Raw genomic sequence first — 21,952 nt, forward strand, 5'->3', positions numbered from 1 at the left:
AGTCCAAAACTGGTGTGATTGTCCAGTCCGATCTAGATTTTAAAGCACTGTCTTAGAGGGTCCTTGTAATTGATGATCGGACCTTTTAAACAATTTACCATGAAGTGCAGTGTGTACCTGGCATGAGAGGTTGCATTAGTCTATTTCATGCATCCCCAATCTACAATGAGGCACCAAATTAATGTTCTGGCTTACAAAAATTGATTATATCTTTTGTTGGTACAAAAAATGGTTTACCTTTAGTTTCATATTAAGTAGTTAAAATCTTATGCTCTCAGAGACAACTTATAGTGCATTGACTTGAACTTATACCCATGGACGACCTAATCAATCAATTTGGACACTCCATTAGGTCTAGCCCACAGTTCATGGGTCACAATGAAAGATCGTCTGTCAAATGAACATAACCATGCAAATGTGGCACTTACATTTTATGTCACTCTATTTTTCAAGCTACAACTGGGATGGTCAAGATCTTCTGGTTGAGATGAATATACGGAGGTGTAAATGGACCAACAAATGGATGGCTCAAATTGACAACCAGACCAGTTAGTATAAGCAATCTTGAGCATCTATTTTATAGGCTACAAAGTGGATGGTTAAAATCAATTAATCAGAGCAAGTTTTTCTTAGTGGCCTTTGACATGTGACCCAAAATTCATTGATTAAATTACCCATGCATCCAAATGCCACGCATGCATAGAACTGAGTGTAAACTATCCAAAAAAACAAATAAAGAAACACTTCACTCACAATAAATAAAGAAACACTTCACTCAAATATGTGAGGCTAAGGTATGCCTTGGTCACGTGAAGCATAAGCCTCACATTTTTTAACATTAAAAACAACCTCGACGACAATTTCTTTCACAAAAAGGTCTAAGGCATGCACCTTTTAAGACATCACCGGTACCATCACCACGTCATTCTTAGCCTTGTGCAAGCTATGTGGGTTCTTGATTTACGCACATTTATAAAACTTCTAGGCCTCACATTTATAAAACTTAGCCTTGTGAAATTCCACCAGCGTGAGTGTGTGGGTTGTGTGTAAAATAATAATAATAATAATAAATAAATAAATAAAGCTATGTGGGTTCTTGATTTATGCACATTTATAAAACTTCCAACAATTACAGAAGTTTTGGGGCATGTTTAGGTCAAGTTTTAGTTTCCTTCCAAAAGTCATTTGTTGAGGAAACATCTAGGCCTCACAGACGATGTCGGCTTTTGGTAACTCTATGCATTTTCCATTTTTCAATAAACTGAACTGGGAGAAGCAGCCCCTCCAGACGACAACCAAAACCAGCATTGTTTTCTGCCTGGCCCACATGTTTCCCAAACAAACAGATTCTGTAAAGGAATCATGCTTTGTAGGTAATGAGATATGACATATGCATCAAAATCATGGTTTTAAGAAATGGACGAGTCCGATGCGACCTGCCCAAGTAAACTTGGACTTAGTCAGACCCAATCTGGTTTGACACCACGAGTCATCCCCAACACAGGCAAGTTGATTCAACCACGATTCGGCCTAGTCATGACTCAACTCAGGGTCGAACAAGTCAGGTCGAGTCTCCAAGTCTTTTAACCATTATCAAAATGCATCAATTTATATTTCTATTTCACCGGAACAAAATGAGCATAACGAAGCTTCTAAATAAAAACTTCTAGTGAATACGCACTTCAGTTTTTGCACTGCGTATAGGCATAGCCTTCAAACCCTATTTTAGAAAAATGACTGGAGTAGGGTCTGGAAAAAGAACTGACCTGCACTCATCCTGAACTGAACATAGACAGTCTTTCAATAACCCCGCTTGTATGAAAGTCTGAGAAGCAGAAAAAATAAAATAAAATAAAATGTTGAACTCATTAGCAAACTTGATAAAACAATTGAAGCAAAAAGCGGTCAATAACAATGATGAAGACTTATGATCAGCTATTTGAAGAATGTTGTATTTCATTCTTAAGAAAAGCTATTAGCGTAACATGAGGAGGAATTGCGAACTCAAATTTCCTTCACTGGGAAAGCCACAATTCCTTTTCTGATAGACACTAAGTAAAGAATAACTGACTCAAACAACAATGGAAACATTGATGGCAAGGGGCCAATGGTTTTTGGACATGTATCAAAGTGCAAACAGCCCTATGATCTGAGTAAGCTGAAATTGTACCACACTGCCCCCAGACCCATGCATTAACCATGTACTTGGTATTCTTTGTGATGAAGATCAATTTAGTTTGAATTGAATAACCATCCAGACCCTTAAACGGACAAAATATCTCCTATGAAAATGAAACAGGTAATAGCAATACCCTTTTTGTTGTGTTATAGATTTTAACACACACCTGCATGCCGGTTTTGATGTGGACAAAATCATCCATATGCAAGGATGGTTCATGAGGAACCTGAAGTTCAAGAAAAGCATTATTAATGATAAAACAGGGTAGAAATATCAAGTACAGTAAAATTGTTGGGGCGAGGAAACATGCTCTTTCATGTTCATTTAGAAAAAGAAAAAGTGCATGCACACTGGTTGTAAACTTGATTAAAATTTGGGAATCAGATTGGAGTCCGAAATCCGTCATGTATCAAATCCAGGCGCTGATTAAGTTGGCAGGGTGTCATTTGACAATGTCACTTTCAGGCAGTGTGTGAGGTGTATGTCCTATATTCTCGGCACATCTGTCGCATGTGGGCTAGAGTATACATGAATGTGTCCATCTTCAAGGTGTTCTATTGGCAGGGAAATTGTTGTATCGTATTATCAGGGATGTGGTGTGTATAGATGCCAGACAACCAGGACAACCAAAATGATGGCAGCCACATCCTCATTTTAGCTGTATCTAGTGGTAAATCCATCTTTTTTGTGGTGGGGAAAAAACCATCATTATCATCTAAGACTTGTCCCAACTAAATGGGGTCTGCCACATGAATCCTGTTCCACGATTCCACTCTATCAGGGACCATATTCACCATAGGTCATCGAATCTTTTCTTACTAACTCCACCCACATCCTTTAGGACCTTCCCTTACCCTTTTAGAGCCATCAACTTGATAGGGCTGGGTCTATCGCGACATGCTAGGCAATAATCCGGCAGGAAAATAAAATATTCATCTTTTTGCTTATTTTTATTGACATGGTTGTCAGCGTTTCTTTTCACTACGGATGAAATGGTGATGTGTCCTTATGGACTGGCATATGTGAGTCCATGTCATACATCAAGGAATATCTTCAAAGCATTAACCAAATAGGTCCATAAACTATGCAGAAAAAGACACTGCCATGTTATTATTCTTTAGGTACAGTGGTATGTTATGAGGACCTTAAATAAGAGGAAAACCTCAATATACGGAATTCATTGATAAAAAAGGAAAATCATCCTTTCTCTCTCTGTTTCTTCCTTACTGTTTTTTTCTATTTTGTTTTTTTCTTTCTTTCGTTGTAGCTGGGGGTTTCTGTTCGCTATCTCAGCGATCCGATTTCCCCCCTTTCGGTTTCTCTCTTTTTAATGAAATCTCCTTTTGCCTCTCAAAAAAAAAATTTAATAAAGAGGTGTACTTCAAGCCTACAAGTTTTTTTTGTTACACACGCAATCACACCCCATGCACACACCCACGCACTCACACCACAGTGGGATTTCACCACAATGGGTACTCGAACCCAGGACCTCATGTTGAAACTCTTGTGAGTCTACCACCGAGGCATGAGTAAGGACCCCAAGCCTCTAGTTGATAATGCAAAAACCAAACATTAATTCTATAAACCCATTCCCAAATGAATTTAGGTTGATTTGATTTTATCTGATGTTGTTGAACTTCCTACAAAACTCCAACCTTTTCAATCAAGAATTGTTCACTCACCCATCTTTCATATTTGCAACATGGATGAAATAACAACTAAGCAAACATCCGACTTTATCAAGTAAATACAGACATACCATCTCTTCACCTTACCATAAATGCACCTCCAAAATTCAAAGTTTTTTTTTTTAATTTTTAATTTATTTTTTTTCTTACCGACTCTGAATTTTCATTGATAAAAGACTCTAATTACATTCGGGCTTCTCCAGGAGAAAAAGGACCTGGGGAACGCCTATCATTAACTGACGCAAGAAGAAAACACCAAAAAATCCCCCGAGAAAGACGAGAACCGACTTGCTAGGACTCCCTAATTGCCCCCAGGCCCACCTCATCAAGGAAAAGGAGACCTCTAACCCGGGGAGGAAGGCCAAAAAAAAGATAAAAAAATAGGGGAATTTGGGTCGAGCTGCCCAAGCAAGCCAAGGCGTCCGTTGGAGCATTTCCTTCCCTAAAGACGTGGGATAAAACGATCTGGCCTCTTAACTTTAGCCTATCGAACCCCTTTACCCAGTAATTCCATTTCCAGCCCAACATAGCCTGACCATTCAACACCTTCAAAACCAGCTACAAGTCAGTCTCGACAACCACGTTTGAGAAGCCCCTAGAGAGGCAAAACGAAATCCCATCGAGCACCACACGGATTTCCGCGTAGGTATTAGACCCAACCTCATAACCTACCAAGAAAGCGAATAGGAAATTACCCATATCACCTCTGCAAACTCCTCCGCCACCTGAGTTCCCCGAGTTTCCCCTAGAAGACCCATCTACGTTAACTTTAACCCACCCACTCACTGGTTTAATCCATTTCACCACCAATGGCAACTTTGGCACACGACCCCAACCCGCGGGACAAAGGGGGGGGGGAGGAGATGTCGGCGCCAGCAGGAGATGAAAGGATGGAGCCGATGATGGAGGACATCCACTAGGAAACACGAGCAAACAGGTTCGACGACGAGGGGGGCTTAGCTTCAAATATTGCAGCATTTCTTGCCTTCCGGATTTCCCATAGCAGTAAGCTGGGGGTTAATTTATGGATGACTGATGACTTGGAGCCAGCTGATGGAGTGCCCCACCATTGAGCTAATCTGGCTTCCATCGAGATAGCTGGCAATACGCTGATATCGAAAAAGGCTCCCAGGAGATTCCAGGTAGAGATCGCCAACTCGCCTTCCAGGAATATATGTTGAATGGTTTCAATGTCATTCCTCGGAACCGAACTGGCCCTGCAGCAAACACACATCTACGCTAACCGAATCCCATAAGCTTGGACCGCACCATCCATAGGGATTGCATTGTGCAAGACCCTCCACACAAAAAGCGAGATTCAAGGGGGCATTTTTGCATGCCAGACCCACCTGGCCCAGCCAAAATGAGGCGATCTCAATTTGCAAGAGTCCCAGGCTGAGCTAACCGAGAAACTTCCTGAGGGAGTATAAGGCCAGAAAGGGGAGTCTGGCCCCTCTGAGATGCAGAAACCTTCGTGGATGATGTAATCAATGACTTCTTGGGGTAGGAAATTGAGGACAGCGGAGGGGGGGAGGGGGCCACTGAAACTCAGAAACTACTACACCTTCAAGCCTTGTATAGAGTCAAGAATTGGAGCCAGAGATAAGCGCTGGAGGGGGCCCAGCCCTGTCTAGTTCACCGACCAGAGATTGCAGCTACCCTCACCTATATTCCAACGTACCTGGGAGTCCAAATGACGCAGGAGCGGTAGGGTCTTTTTCCACAGAGGGGACGAACGACTAGACGCACGCCCCTGGCTGGGGTTGGACAGATCCTGGGCGTATCTGGCAGCCATAAAGGACCCCCACGAACTGCAACCCTCTTTGAATCTGATGGTCCAGGCCATTTTCAGACGAAAGGCCTTCATCACTTCAAACAGCTTCCTAATACCGAGACCTCTTTCGTCATTGGGACGAGAAATTACCTTCCAACTCTTCCAATGAAGCTTCCTCTTGCCGTCGGCCCAGTGCCAAAAAAAAGCTTGGAAAACGTTTCTCTAGCGACGATAGGACCTGAGATGGGAGATGGACAGCTACCATGGTGTGCACCGGGATACTCCCAAGAACTTGTTTAATCAAAACAGTTCTGCCCGCCTGCGAAAGGTACCTAGCCTGCCACCCATAGATTCGACTCTCAACTCTGTCAATTAAAGGCTAGAAGTCGCTTGATTTTAACCTACCCACTGCCATTGGGACGCCGAGGTAGGAGAGCGTCATCGACGACTTGGCTATACTGAAAAATCTCTTAATGGATCGAATTCTGGAAGCTGAAATCTTGTTAGAACTGAAAAATGAGCTCTTGCGGAGGTTGATAGATTGCCCCGAAGCCACCTGATAGGCATCTAGAAAAGCCTTAGATAGTCTAAGAGACGCCTTACCACTGTTCAGGAATAGAAGAGTATCATCCGCATATAGGAGATGAGAAACCAAAGGACATCCTCTCATGAGCTTGAAAGGGTGGCAAAGGCCCTACTCGACCAAGCTTTTAAGGCCCCTGCTCGGCACTTCTACAGAAATTATGAACAGACTAGGAGACAAGGGGTCTCCTGGCCTAAGACCGCGGGACAATTTGAAGAAACCAGACGCTACGCCATTAACGAGCACCGAGAACCAACAATTGTCCCAGCATTTTTCGACCATTTCTACCCAACTCAGGCTGAACCCAAAGCGAATCAAAACCTTCTTAAGGAAACCCCAATCCACCCTATCATATGCCTTCTCTATATCTAGCTTTGGCACGATGTTTCCGCCCCTAACCTTTCTGTTAATCTCTTTGAAAAGCTCCTGGGATAGAACAATGTTTTCTGAAATCGCTCTACCCTAGATGAAGGCCCCTTGCTCCGGCGAGATGATAGACGGGTGCACCTGACAATCACATGCTTCACAATGTTTTATAACATGACCACACAAGTCAAAAGCATACAACTCTACTTTCTTAATTTGTAACTTCAATCCAGCTTATTCTAAAAATGGGGTAAAAAAAAATACGACCATAAAAGAAAGGGGATTTTCAGTAAAGGTCCATTTGATGGATGATTGGAATTTGCTTGTGAGGAGAATGTAGTAAAAAACAAAATGTTCCGTAAATTATAATCTATATTGCACAATAGAAAATGATAAAGCACCTTAGAGTGCCCTCAACGGTAGCCTTGTAAAACCTTTCAATGTTTACCCTGTCTTTAAAGGTGGCTGCAAACAGACACATCCAAATGGATCATCAACTGAAAAAATAGATGAAAGAGGCCTGGGTGAAACTGGGACCTATTATTAAATATAAGCCCTTTCCTTCCCCGATTTTTATCCACCTCTCCATCAATGGAAAAAAAATTGACCTAGCCCTTATAATTAAATAATTAAGGCATGACTTCAACCACAACCGTTTCAAGGATCTCAATGGAAATCTTAAAATGAGCAACAAACTTAGGAATTGGAAATCTGGGACTTTTGGGGAAAATATAAGGAAGTAATCAGGCCAACTAGTATCAGGTGGGACACAATATCAACAGCTGGGACCTTAAAATCAGGTTGCAAAGGCCACCCCTGATGAGCAAAGACCTGACACCAAGCTTCTGAGGAGCTACTAACAACCTCGAAGTCCTAATAATGCGACTAAGCATTGGAGAATTCAACAAATTTAGGCAGTAATCCTCTCTAACATTATTCCCTGTAATAAAACAACATAATAAAAAGTGAAATTTAATTTACAATAAAAATCAGGCTTTATATTCAGGAAGCTCAAGGTAAAGATCACTTTGGGTGAAGCAATTCAAGCTTTTTATGTAAAAAACTTTCCATAAAAAAGCACTCCGTGGAAACACGTATGATGGTAAATGATTGGTTGGCCATGAGGTGCTGACATGTTGCGTATTATTCATATGCAAGTTTTGCCCACTGAACATGTACGTACAGTTGCCCTTTTTGGGTTAATTGTCCGCTTCAGACCACTGAGCAGATGCTAAGATACCATTGCTTTTCAGGTCCACAAAATCGATGAGTTGATCACCATGCACAGGCACCACATGTAAATTGGACATATTCCAAACCCAGAATTGCTACCTGGTAGAATTTCTCAATAATAAATATTAGGAAAAATGTGAAAACCCTTCTTCCTGAAGTAAAATTTCAAAAAATAAATAAAAAATGGGACCGTTGATGGCCCATAAAACAGTCTGAAAATGGACGACCTTTAATAATTTAGCGGTGGTAGTGGAAGTGAGTTTTTTTCCTGAATCAATAGATACGAAAGGGCTAAGGCTTAAATGAACTTGTTTTCAGGACCCCTTAATTTGAGATGTGAAGTTCAAAAATGCAAACCTTATAAAAGTAGTTCCACAGTTTCTTCACCTGTTACCCGAAGGCCTAAGTGTACCTTGAAGCCATACATTTAGTTAAGAGAAGAACCATCAATTACATGGCCAACATCTTCTTTGGACTGAAAAATATTTTGGCCATAAGGGGACATGAAACCATTTTTCCACATTACCAAACCAAAACATGCATGAAAAACAGTTCTAAGTCTAACCCACTGAGAATGCCGGCACGAATAGCTTCAAGTTGTGAGGACACTTGTTGGGCACTGAAGGACCTTCTTGAACTTCAAGTCATAATTGCACTGGTAAGATTTTTTATAACCAAAAAATGTGGTCCGAAGTATTTCAAAAAATTTAAAGGATGCAAATTGACCAAGTACCACCCATGTGAAAAAGTTTCAGGCTGTTTTCCAACCACACACTAAGTTTAATGAAGTGGAGTCCTGACAATAGAACCAATGGACTTGCATACAATTGGGATAAGGATTCAAAAATGAAATTCATAAAGGCCTTACAAACGGTAACAGTGGGAAGGTTAGGTTACCTGAAGCCCATTCTGGTTAAAAAAAAATTTTAAAAATGGCCCACAATAGCCATTTTCTAAAGACATTTTGGGTATTAAAAAAAAAAGGATGAAGTCCATAAGTTTTCAGTAATGGTTACTGCAATGGTCGTTACAGCCATCTTTACAATTATTTAATACCTTGATTTGGGATGCAATCTATGGAAGAAAGTTGTAGGAAAACAATACAATGGTCAGCATCACAGTTAACAAATTTTACAGGGTGGGATGCTTTCAAAAAGTAGACTCACCTCACCTCATCCACAACAGCATATGGTGGCATATCCAGCTTGAGAATCTCATAGAAACCAATTCGAAGAATCTAAAAGCAAGGAAACATAAATTTTAGGTAAGTAGTACAAAATACATATGAAAAATATACAAGTACTGCTGGATCCCACAAGAAAATAGGTATAGTTCTACATTCTACAGTCCATCAAATTAGTATAAGAGCCCAAATATGTGAACAAACAACATACCTGTAAGAGAAGTGGCTCCATCCTTCTAAACGTGTTCTCGTCATTGCAAAGTGACAGTATTAGATGATCCAGATAACACCTCCAACGAACAGCACCTCCAACAATGTCAGTCACCTACAGTAGAGAAATCAAATCCGCATTCACTTAATGACTTGAAATCAAGTGACATGGTAACTTTTTAACCTTATCTAAAGCAATAAGGGATTCAACAGATGAGCTTTGAATGGAAAAATATGTTTTAATTTTGGTGGGTAAACAATATTTCCAATAAGCCTTATTGAACAGCCTTTTGAAGTATCAACAATGCAATTTTTATACATGTTCAAAAGATTGTTTTTGCCTATTATATGAGACCCTTGGTCAATACAAAACATTCAATACTTTGATTGGCATGCTCATCTTGGTTTTTTGCTTGTATAGATATAGATTCATAATTAACAAAGATCTCATCAAAATGAGTCTACACCAGTTGTATGAAATCAATCCCTCACTTTGACTTGCAATCTAGGATTGGAATTAGGGTGCAACTTAGCAGAGAATAGCATTCAACTAGGATGAGCATTGAAGGCTACAAAGAATATGATCAAGGTGGGAGCAAATTTCCAAGAGCCTAAGAACAGCCCGATGTGAATATACAATGAAATTTTTATAATGTAAGATGGTGCCATTTATGAATGTCAATAAAACATTCAATATTAAATGATATGCATCCTTTTAGATATAAGTAAGCTTCACTAATTGACAAGGTGGAAAGAAAAGAGTCTAAAGGATTGCGCTACTTGAAGAACACCATTAGAAGTGGATATGAGGTCAACTTAGAGACAAGGCGTTAGCAACATAGAGATGTTAGATTGGCATCAAACAGGCTCAAAAGTTAATACATCAACTGGAGCAGGAGATAGATGAGAAATAGAAGAGATGAGTCTAATTAAATGTACTTTGCATGCATATATTAAACTATAATAAAAAAGATAATCTATTTAACATGAGATCGGCATGTTGAATAGCGGAAAGAGCTACTAGTCTAAAGATGCACTGGAGTGAAAATTAGACCATGTATGAATCAGCACTTGTGCAAGGAGAACAAGATGTCTATCGGTAACAGGATCATAAAGTGTAACGGTTGCCCAAACTCGGGATAATCTGAGAGAAAAATTTTTCAAAATATTTGATTTTTAAAAATCCGTTTTACCCATCCAACATTTAATGCTATTTTTATTCGAAGGCATTGTTGCAGACATGCCATTGCTTAGGCCCTGGAGTGAACATGCGCCACATGTATTGGAATTGAGACAGTTGATCCTGACGGTACGTGGATGAATTCTCATAACAATAACGAATGACACAAAAAATATTTAATTTTCTAAAAAATATAAAATGAATATATTAAATCCGAATGTAATAAATTGCCAAATATGCATTCATCATATTGGGTTGAATGTTTTTTGTAACGGGCAACATTCAATGCGTAGAATTGAATGAGATATGAATTTAAAAAATAAAAACAGAGAGACGCAATAAATACACATTTAACATGTTCTACTATGTAACTACATCATAGGATATTAAAGAAGTAATAATTAATCATTACATTTGTTTTGCAATTATTTTAATGAAGGGCCGAAATTGGTCAAATAGAAAAAAAATATAAAATAAAATATATAAATGCACCCACAATATGCACATAAAATTCAATTGAACATGTTCTACTGATAAACACATCATATGGCATCATTAAAACAGCAAAAGAATCATTAAAAAAATTTTTCAGAATTTTCAAAAACAAGAAATATTTCGTAAATTTAAAATATATATATATATATATATATATATATATATATATATATATATATATATAATGGTGGCCCAAATATGTAAAATGCACATTAACATGTTCTACTATGATTAACACATCATATGGCATCATTAAAACAGCAAAAGAATCATTAAAAAATGATTTTTCGAATTTTCAAAAAAAGGGCCGAAATAAATGCGTAAATAGAAAAAAATATTTAAAAAAATATAAAATGGCACCCCAAATCTGTAAAATGTACATTAACATATTCTACTATGATTAACACATCATATGGCATCATTAAAACAGCAAAAGAATCATTAAAAAATGATTTTTCGAATTTTCAAATAAAGGGCCAAAATAAATGCGTAAATAGAAAAAAATATAAAAATATATAAAATGGCACCCCAAATCTGTAAAATGCACATTAACATGTTCTACTATGATTAACACATCAAATGGTATGATTAAAACAACAAAACAACCATTAAAAATTGATTTTTTGAATTTAAAAAAAAATGGGCCAAAATTGATGCGTAAATAAAAAAATATAAAAAAATTATTAAATGACACCCCAAATCTGTAAAATGCACATTAACATGTTCTACTATGATTAACACATCATATGGCATGATTAAAACAGTAAAACATATTAAAAAAAGTATAAATACCTATTTTTGACGAATTTCTGAAAAATGGCCCACCAAGCTTTGATTCAAGAAAATCCGTAATATAATGTATTTTTATCTCAAATACCTAGCCAAGGTTGGTCGAAATTAGTAGTAGGAGGAGTGAGAAACAGTTTCGAAGCAAGAGGTTTCAAAAAAACAGCAAAAACAAAGCTTAAAATGAAAAAAAAAGTTACCGTTATTCGGCCGATACGGACCCGTAACGGCCGATACGGGTACAAAATCGGGTAACGGCCGATATAACCTCGAAACGCGTAACGGTTCCCACCGTTACCGTTCCATATCGGCCGTTACGGTCGATACATAACCATTTTGGCACACCATGGTGAGGAGTCTCGAACACGATACCTCCCACTCTAATACCGCTTTGATACAGGATAACTAGTCAATTGCTCTAAAAGCTCAAACTGATAGAGCGTGTCGAATCAATCCATTTATCTCATAGCCCAGGCCCCACATCTTATGGGTTAGGTACTCGACCAAACCCCCCTCGTGAGCCCCACATCACATGGGTTTCACCTCACACGAGCCACCCGCCTCACACAAATTGGGCCCACCTCACACAAGCCACCCGCCTCACACAGGCCGCCCACCCCGACTGTGCCGCCGCATCCCACAAGCCACCCCACTCGAGCCCGTTGTGAAAATGCCCCTGCATTAATGTGTCATTTCATCTCCAAATGCCATGGTAAGCAAACTCAATCTTAGGCCATGGATCAGAGTAGGTACATTACCAACTCAGTTACCAAGCTGGGTATCAAAACATAGTATCAAATGCATGATACAATTTTACATATTACAAACATATTAACAATACAAACCATTACATTTCAAGTTTCTGAAATCTCATTTAGATGTCTTCCTTGGTAGCTAAAGTCAATCTAAGGCCTGTTTGATTTTCCATGATATACATATAAATCTTTGGTAAATAAGTAATTATTATTTTTTTCACGTGATTTGAAAATGGGTGAGTAATTCCCCCTTGAAAACTAGTCTGAAAGTGTTGACTTAAATTGCATATAATATATCAGCGTCATCCATTTATTTTATTAGAACATTTTAGGGCATGAGCTGAAAAATGAGGCAGATCCAACGCTCAAATGGCCTACAAGAAAGGAAACAATGGGCTTAATTCAAACAATGGGCTTAATTCGTCCACCATTGAAAGTTACTTCCTTCACTGGGCCCGCATTGAGGTTTATTCGTCATCTAACCGGTTCATAGGGTCACACAGACACGGATAAGGAGAAAACACAAATATCAGCTTAATCCAAAACTTCTAGGGGCCCCAAGAAGTTTTTAACAGTAGGCGTTCGATTACAACTGTTTCCTGTGGTATGGTCCACTTGAGCTTTAGATCTGCCTCATTCTTAGGTTCATGCGCATAACGAATGGGCAATGTGGATTAGCCACATACATTATGGTGGGCCCCGCATTGAGATTGCCTTCCACACGAATGGGCAGGCTGGGTAGAAGGCAATGTCTTCCACCAACAGTGAGATTGTGTGTGGATACGAGTATTATTTTCGGATTTTAGGATTCACCTGATACCCTGATAATGCCAATGTTATCTAGATTGCCTTTAATCATGTCTTTCACGAGAGGACAAAGCATATTGAGGTAGAGTGTCACTTCCTTCGAGAGAAGTTCCAGTCTAAGATTATTTTTCTTCCACACATGGCGTCTTAAGATCAAATTGTGGATTTCTCATGAAGGCCATGACAATTGCCAGACATTCTTTCTTAGTTCGCAAACTGTTGCTATTTGATCAACCGTATCAATTTGAGAGGAGATGATAGTTGTGATTGGTGTAATATTTTCATTCTCAGAAAGAAGAATCAATCTCACCCTCTAATTATTCTAATTGATTTACTCTCCTTGTATACCAGTTCATTTTATTTCCATATGAAGCATTGTATTTTTCTATTTAAACCCCATTTAGGGTAAAGAAATACACAGAAAACTATTGGAAAGTTCTCCAAATCCCCTCATGTTTACTTTATCATCAACCAAAGCATCCCTTGCCCATGCATGCTTCGAAAATATAATATTATTTATTCTCAGCCACTTCCTACATGTGAAATGTTTTATCCTTGACACCCCACACCCCCCAACATGAGCCCACTAAACCTCAGACACGTCCCACTTCATATGTCCCACTAGTAGGTTCTACATTAGACATGTTGATTGATGTCTTAAATCTGTAAATCAACAGTCTGTCGAAGATAGCTCGATGCCATCGAAGTCCTGCTCGAAGCCATCAAAAAAATCTGAATATCCCAAGATAGTTGTTGGACACTTTGAGGTGTCCTGATTGATGCCATCGACTGGCTGCCGATGCCATCAAAGTCCTGCTCAATGCCATTGGAAAAATCCGAAAATTACATGTTTAGTCGCTAGAACGTTTTGGTGTTTTGTTCGATGACATTGAAGGGGTTCAATGCCATCAAAGGTGCCATCGAACGATCACGCAAAGTTACGCAAAATTGCACAAGTGCAGGATTTGTTTCCTATTTCAATTGTGATTCACCTAGAGGATATATATATATATATATATATATAATAGGGGGTATCCAAGATCTTTCTAATTCGTTCCTAGGGTTTCAAGGGTGTAGCTTGGGTGATTCGAGGCTTGTTCGGATTGGGTAAACTCTCTCTTATAATTTTCTGCTTTCATAGTGCATATATATCCCTTTGTGCCATGGTTTTTTCCCGCAAAAGCTTTTCCACATTAAATTCGAAGTCTTTGTGATTGGGCTTGATTGAGATATTGGAATATTTTGCTTGATACGTCTACATGCACTCTTTTGCATAAACACCAGAACTTTTGTACTCTTACACATGAATATTAATGTTTTTATTTCCAAATATACAAACGTTAGATGCATTTACGCATACGTGCCAAAATGAACACATAATTGCAAATAATTTCCTATGTTTGAAAAACTGCCAACCCAATCAAACATTTAACCCAATGTATTTACACGTGCGAGGATATTCTTTTAATTAAATATTTTTAAAAAAAAAAATTGGTCAAAGACATCAAAGAATACCTTATAAATAAATTGAAGCAAAAAGGGAAAAATATAAGAAATGATACCAGTCTGATATCTCTATCGTCCAAAGCACGGGTGTGAAACCCAAGAGTTCTTTCCATGTAACACATCTCGTTGTCACTAGAATTTTTTCCTTTGTCATTCAAAAGGTCAGCAAAAGCTTGATCTATCCGCAACAATCTCACCACAGAAACTATAGTAATAAAAACATTTTGTAAAGAAAAAATTTGAATGAAAATCCAAATAACACAATGAAGAAAAATTTTATCATATAACAGTTGACTTCCAGCACCAAATGAACAAATCTGCTGGACTAGTTCTGCCCACATTTTCCAGATCAAATAGTTTTTTGGTTAATCCCAACAGAACATACAGTGTTCATTGCCACTCACCACCATATGTGCTGCTGACCGGAAACATCCGTCTGGTTGGCCCTACTGCAGATGGTCCACCCCACAAAAACCACAACAATTGGACAATTATAGCCAAGGTATTCAATAATGGAACGGTAGCCGTAACGGCCACAGTTATTGCCATTATGATACGTACCATCATGGCCCCATAACACGTAACAGTCCCCATCATTACTATCACATAATAGCCGCAGTGGCTATTACGCAACCGTGTTTTTTGACACCTTGATTCTAGCCTCCTGATTCATGGGAACCATTACATAATAGCCACAGTGGCTATTACGCAACTGTTTTTTGACACCTTGATTCTAGCCTCCTGATTCATGGATGTTTCCCACTTTAATGTAAACGACTGACCATTTTCTTCTATTTTCACTCCATTTGATGGGCAGAGTTGAAACAGATAGAGATTAGGGGCACTGCATTTCTTTACCGTGGACAATACACAGTAAGGCCCACTTGATAGACAGCAGGGATTGACCAGGTATACCGCCAGCTGTATAGAGTGGCAATGCAACAAGATTGGTTCATCACACAATGAACTGGAATTAACCCCTCTCTCACAAAGTTCTACCTGAGATCTTCAGGGGCGCAAGTTAGCAAAATCACATAATGGGACACTAACATGTGCGGGTGGGACAGAATTACAGAAACCAAAACCAACTGAGAACTGAGCTAAGAAGAAGAGGATTGCATTTACCAGCTCTGTGAGGAGAAACCTTCGAGTTCAGATTCTGCATCTTCCTCGCAGGATCAAAACGCCCTGAAAATGTAGAACTCTCTCAGTTGAATTCATCACCGCCCAAACAGGCAGCATGCCCCCAGCCCATGTTAGTAAGACACTGAGCACGATGCTAACCTGAGCAGTGGCGCAACGAAAAAGAAGCAACGATTCTTACCTGCTCTACGAGGCAGAAACTCTGGACGCAGCTTCTGTGTTTTCCTCGGGGGATTTGAAAGCCCTGTAATTATAAAACTTCTCTTTAGAAAGTAAGGACAACACAAAGGGGAATCTGAGCACGCCTACCTGCTGTTAGCTCCCAACGGCCCCGGCGCACGTTAGCACGCCAGAGGTGGATATGGCTAACATCAGCCGGTGGCGAAGAAGGACAAAGCAGAAGAGGAGGTGAGTGCGGTTACCTGCTCTTTGAGGAGAAACCCTCGAAGCTGTATTTCTGTCTGCTGAATCGGCGGCCCTGATTTGAAACGTAGAGTGGTCGGATTTCAATGGGATTTTCAGGAGACAAGATTTCTCGCGGAGAGAGAAATTCGAGTGAGGAGAAACTGAGAAGAGAGGAAAAACGGGAGAGAGAGTTCCCTCCATTTTTCTCACAGAAAAAAGCAGTGCGGTTTCAGAGGATAGAAACAGATAATGAACATCGGAGGGCTAGCTAATTCCACGCGCGTGGAGCGCTTCCCGCACGCGCGCGCCGATATGGAATAACATAAGGAGCGGAGCGGATTGTGTCCTGTGCCACACACCACGGACCTTGGTAGTGTGTCGACGTGACCTAGTTCTGTGGGCCCTACCATGACGAAGGTGTTATATCCGCACCGTCCATCCATTTTTCCAAGATAATTTAAGGGTATAAGACAAAAAAGTAAGCATGCCTAAAGCTCAAGTCGATCATACCATGGGAAGGAGTGGGAGAGTGACGCCCACTGTTGAAACCTTCTCACAGTAATGGATATATTTATCGACGCCATCCATCTCTTATCTCCAGTATGCACGAAAATCTATCTAACGCTGAAGCATTTAATGCGACCTAAGCCTATTATATGGTGTAGTCTACTTTAGCGTTGATCTGACATGTTTTTGTGCTCGCACCTTGAAACAATGGGCTACTCCCGGTAATTGGTTCTCTGTAGGCCCCACTATGATGTATGTGTTTCATCTCTGCTGTCCGTCTATTTTTTTTTTATCATTTGATGGTACGAGATAAAAAATGAGGCATATCCCAATCTCAAGTGGACCACGTTCCAAGAAATAGTGGAATGAATGTCAACCAATTAAAACATTTTTGGGGGCCATAAAAGTTTTGGATATTTTAATGGTAGATATCCAATCACTATTATTTTCCTTGTGGTGTGGTTCACTTGAGATTTATATCCCTCTCATTTTTTAAATCAAACCTAAAATAATATGTAAAAATGGATGAATGGAATGGATGAAACACATACATTATAGTGGGGCCACAGAGCACCGGACAAGTAGCCAATCCGCTTCCACATCACTGTAGGCCCAGCACAGGAGGGATAATTTTTTACTAGCAGCCTTTCATCCACCTCCCCCTATTTTTCGACTCAAACAAAATCTACTATACTAATATAAGACCTCTGCCCGCATGGACAACCCAATAAAGGCAAAAATGTTATTACTTTTCGGCTGCTTTTACCTAAGCTTGGGGATATTTTTGTCCAAAATCCTTTACTAATGTATAAAAAATCTATTTTACTAGCCTAAGTTTTCAGCCGTTGAGATTTTTTAAAAAAAAATTTAATTTTAAGAGCATAAAAACGAGGCATCTACGGTGTTAATTTTTTCCACCGAAAGTGCCAGTTTGTGGGCAGAGACCGGCTGCGTACGATGCAATCTGCGTCCGTTTATTTGCCATCACCATGTTTAAAAGGCCACACATCCGGATGAATGAAAGCTCAAATATGAACTTGATTTAAAACTTTTGGGGCTTCTGATAACTGAAAGCACAAATATAAACTTGATTTAAAACTTTTGTGGCTGCCGTGAGCTTTCGATGATAAGCATTCAATCAACCATGCTTTATGTAGTGTGGTCCCCTTAAGATTTAAATCTGACGGGTAGTTTACCACGTTCCGTTAAAAAGGTCTGAATAATAGATGAATTGTGAAGATATAATAAAACCTGATTGGGCCCACATAACTCGGTGATGTAAACACACTGGTGTCTGACTTTGTCAAAAGCCTTTTGCAGGAAGTTGGCAAGTTCCTTTGTTGGATGCTATGTAATGCCCACCACGATATTTATGAAATATCTATCAGTTAAACTAATTTTCAAAATCATTCCAAGACGTGAAACTAAAGTCTCAAGTAGATCCAAAACTAAGTGGGCTAAACAAGAGTGGAGATTCACCAACCCTATTTAAGCATTCATGTGAGTTTAGTATCACAATTTAAGTGGAAATGTACTTATAAATGGTTTAGATGGCATGTAAACATAAGGCGGAGGTAGAGGTGTACACAAACTGAGCTAGCTCGGTTAGCTCGCTCGACTCGACTCAGTTTGAAGCTGAGTTCGAGGTGGGCTCGGACTTGATTGAACCACTCGAATTGAACTCAAATTGAACTAGTTCGGTGACTCGGTTACTTTGATATTGATGTTCCTCACCAAGTGTTTGGTATGTGTATGAAACCAACACCCTTTTTTCTTGATTTTTATGTTGCTTAGAAAGTGTTTGATAAAATACCTATAAAACTATTGCTGCTGTTTTACATACAATGGGATTTTAAAGGTGTTTGTGAAAATGCTGCAAAGGCGAACTCGGCTCGAACTAGCCTGAGCAGTTGACCGAGTAGAGCCGAGCTGGCCAGTCAAGCTTGAGGACCGAGCCGAGCCAAGTTCAAGCTGAGGTCAGCTAGTCCAGCTCGACTCGGTTCGACTCGATGTACACCCCTAGGTGGAGGTCGTGAAGGTTTCAAATGGTAGAAAACTCTTTCTTAGAGCAGCCTAGAGTTCTGGATTCACCTGATTTTTGGTATATCTCATGTAATGATCTGACAAAATGGATGGACACCAAACATTATGGTGGGCTTTGCCTAGCATCCGAGGTAGGAACTTCATACTAAAGACTTTCAGAAACTCGCCTCACCCAAGACGGTGCGACCTAGACCTAAGTTTGGGCAGGGTTTTAACAAGAAGTTTTTGTGCTTGGATGCCAAGTGAGGTACACCCTGATGTTTGTGAGAAATTCACATTATCCATCTATTTTTTGAGTTTATTTTAAGACATGAGACAAGAAATGAGACATATCCAAAACTGAAGTCCACCAAGTGGGGATTCAATTACCACCGTTGAAACATTCATGTGGCCACAAAAGTTTATTATCAAGTTAAGTTTTGTGTAATTTCACTGCATTCCAATGAGAAGTATCTTATAAATGGGTTGTTTTGGATATAAACATCAAGGTAGAGCTCAAGAAGATTTCAATGGTAGGAAACTCTTTTCTTGGTTTTTCCTCTTGCATGGCCTACTTGAGTTTTGGATACACCTTATTTTTTGTCTCGTGTCCTAGAATGTTTTCTAAAAACGAATGGACAGGGTGGATTTCTCACAAGCATCATGGTGAGCCCTGCCTATCATCCTAACACTGGCAACTTCTTGGAAAGGCTTTTACAAACCACCTCCGTGTAGCCCTTTGTTGAGGGTCAAATATTGCATATTAGACCCCAGTTATTGCTTGGATTTACGAACATAATACCGTTTAACGGCCCGCTTCAATCATGTTTGTGATGCAGACAGACTGTAATTACAAGCGTAGACTGAAAAGAGAGCTTAAAGCATGGATTTAACGCTCTGATGATACTAAAGGCAGGGGAAGGACTCAGGACCAAGACTTGACAAAATCAACTGATCGAAAAATCGACAAAATCTAGCCAGAAGTGCCAAGCAAGATCACGGTTTCCACTCTCTGAGCTCAAACTTTATACATAACTCGAGGACCAAAAATAATAGCTGAAAGAGTATCCCAACGGACAGATCAGCTACTAAAGTCATGATTTGGGGCCCACCAGATCTTTGGATATGCCTCAATTTTAGTCTTAACTCCTTAAATGAGGTTCTAAAGAGGATGGACGGAGCAGATTTGTCACAAACATCTCCGTGGGACCTACATGTATAGTGCGTGTGCATGTACTTAAGTGCACCGGACGTATACCCATTCACCTTAAGTCGGTCAGCGTGCGCTGACCGACTCATCTTCTCAAATCAAGAAAGGCTTCCAGCGGACGCTCCAGCGTCCGCCGGTTCCTCTCAATGGGGCCCACTCATCTTCCAAAGTATCAATCGGGACCGTCCATTGTGTGCATAGGTGGGCTATTTACCTCACCAAGGTGGCTTCTTGAGATCATGTAAGATGTTGCAGAATCCTAACCGTTAAATGCATGATGAACGACGAAGTAGAAGATATTGTGGGCCAGCCCCACCATCAGTACAGCGTAAGTACGTTACGCACCCTGTTTTCGCGTCCGGGAAATCTGAAACTTCCGGCCGATTGTGTGCCACTGCCTGTGATCAGATTGGTGATCCGAACCATCCAAGTGAAGCCCAGGCCAGGGTTGACCCTAGCCATGAAGACAGATCCAAAAGCAGGGACGATCAGCATCCTAGCCAATCCCAAACGTAACTAGTTATATGGAAGGCTGCGCAAAGGAGAGTCCAGTTCCTCTTGAAGCTCGGACTGCGGAAACAGGCCAGAGGGCTGCGAATCTCTCCAGGGATCTGGCTCTTCTGGTTGCTGCCTATAAGTAAGAAAGAGATAGAGAAAACTGGGGGGATGGAGAGTTTGGGATCTGGAAGTTGGAACGTGAAGACAGGGAGATGAAATTTTGCAAGATTTGAGGCTTGACGAGAGCAGAGAGAGGGATTGGAGTTTACTTTGGTTTTTTTTTCTTTTTCCTTTCTCCTCCTTGTTTATTTTTTACTTAGCTCTTCAGGCAACTTTATTAGCTAGAGAATAAGCGAGATGAGATTCTATTTCATGCTTTTAATTAAATTAATAATATATTTATTTAGTTGATTATTAAAGGAATGTTTTTCTTAGTCTTTAATGGTCTTTTGTGATTAATGGATTTGCATGGCTTTGAATATTTCTTTTTCCCTTTTGATGTTTATGACGTGAAGCCTTGTTCACCATCGCATTTGAGTTGATGATACCCTTCAACTTTCATGATGTGATTAGTTGGTAATAAGTTTAATCATGTTGTTTGTTTTGTTGCATGGTTAGATGATGGAATCCATTCTAATTCATATACCTTTCATCTCTTGAAAACCTGATCAAGTAAGTTCAGTTTAAATTCCATAAAGATCTCCCTGATCTCTACAAGTGGATCCTCTGAACCTCTAGTTTCCTACCTTTGAATTCTACATATTTTAGTTTACTATTTCATCATTATTCCTCAAAAACCATTCGATATAGATTTCATCTCAAGCTATTTCTATTTCTACCTAGTTTCAGATAACGTACAGGTAACCCTATACTTGGGGAGTGAACATCCTTACCATAGGATTTTGTAGGGCCTACCATCACATGTGTATTATGTATCCACTCCGCCCATGTGTTTTTTCAAATCATTTAATAACATATTTTAAAAAACAAGCAAATCCAATCTTCAGGTGGACCATAGGAAACAATGTTGATTGACCACTGACAATCGCCTATTTAGACACTCACGATATGTTGTTTAAAACCGGTGGGGCAATTATTGGAGGGTGGGATTCGTTCTCCAATAATGGGTGGCACCTTACCTTCCATACAAAATGACTTTTGTAATGCAAAAACATAATGAACAAAAATACTCACAGTTAATAACGATAAGCAATTGCAAAGGACCTTTCACATAAATGAATTGCTTGTATTGAAATAGAATCAGTCCAGTGTATAAGTATAGACTTAGATAATAGCCAAGGATTACAACTACTAAGCTATCGCTACTCCTAATGTAGGACTAAGCTATTGGATTGCGATAAGGAACGTAAAAGATAAATTATGCTAGGATAATTGAAATATAGATTTTGATATGTGTTGATT

At 39.6% G+C, this 21,952-nt stretch overlaps 2 protein-coding genes across 4 annotated transcripts; both read right to left on the reverse strand.

The window, feature by feature from the left end:
* Window positions 1-1,090: 1,090 nt before the first annotated feature.
* Window positions 1,091-14,912, reverse strand: LOC131255798 (uncharacterized). 2 transcript variants are annotated; one of them, XM_058256625.1, is made up of 5 exons: window positions 14,802-14,912; window positions 9,218-9,331; window positions 8,990-9,060; window positions 2,346-2,405; window positions 1,091-1,825 (listed from the first exon to the last, which is right to left on the reverse strand). In XM_058256625.1, exons 1-5 carry the CDS (start codon window positions 14,865-14,867, stop codon window positions 1,801-1,803), a joined length of 336 nt encoding a protein of 111 aa, XP_058112608.1. In that variant the 5' UTR covers window positions 14,868-14,912; the 3' UTR covers window positions 1,091-1,800. The 2 variants fall into 2 exon arrangements, with proteins under 2 accessions (XP_058112608.1, XP_058112607.1); XM_058256624.1 differs by having other exon boundaries at window positions 2,313-2,405.
* Window positions 14,913-15,001: 89 nt separating this feature from the next.
* On the reverse strand, window positions 15,002-16,586 carry LOC131255799 (uncharacterized). 2 transcript variants are annotated; one of them, XM_058256627.1, is made up of 4 exons: window positions 16,311-16,586; window positions 16,070-16,132; window positions 15,871-15,933; window positions 15,002-15,744 (listed from the first exon to the last, which is right to left on the reverse strand). In XM_058256627.1, exons 1-4 carry the CDS (start codon window positions 16,492-16,494, stop codon window positions 15,731-15,733), a joined length of 324 nt encoding a protein of 107 aa, XP_058112610.1. In that variant the 5' UTR covers window positions 16,495-16,586; the 3' UTR covers window positions 15,002-15,730. The 2 variants fall into 2 exon arrangements, with proteins under 2 accessions (XP_058112610.1, XP_058112609.1); XM_058256626.1 differs by having other exon boundaries at window positions 15,002-15,933.
* Window positions 16,587-21,952: the final 5,366 nt, after the last annotated feature.

Source organism: Magnolia sinica, chromosome 9 (assembly GCF_029962835.1).
Source record: "Magnolia sinica isolate HGM2019 chromosome 9, MsV1, whole genome shotgun sequence".
Classification (NCBI taxonomy): Eukaryota; Viridiplantae; Streptophyta; class Magnoliopsida; order Magnoliales; family Magnoliaceae; genus Magnolia; species Magnolia sinica.

Excerpts from the sequence above, each read along its gene's own strand:
- LOC131255798 (XM_058256624.1), bottom strand. The coding sequence starts at position 14,867 with ATGTGTTACATGGAAAGAACTCTTGGGTTTCACACCCGTGCTTTGGAC. Across the intron at positions 9,061-9,217 it reads TGGAGCCACTTCTCTTACAG|ATTCTTCGAATTGGTTTCTA; the intron begins GTATGTTGTTTG and ends CCTTGCTTTTAG. Across the intron at positions 1,826-2,312 it reads TCTATAACACAACAAAAAGG|ACTTTCATACAAGCGGGGTT; the intron begins GTATTGCTATTA and ends TCTGCTTCTCAG.
- LOC131255799 (XM_058256626.1), bottom strand. The coding sequence starts at position 16,494 with ATGGAGGGAACTCTCTCTCCCGTTTTTCCTCTCTTCTCAGTTTCTCCT. Across the intron at positions 16,133-16,310 it reads GGTTTCTCCTCAAAGAGCAG|GGCTTTCAAATCCCCCGAGG; the intron begins GTAACCGCACTC and ends TTATAATTACAG. Across the intron at positions 15,934-16,069 it reads GTTTCTGCCTCGTAGAGCAG|GGCGTTTTGATCCTGCGAGG; the intron begins GTAAGAATCGTT and ends CTACATTTTCAG.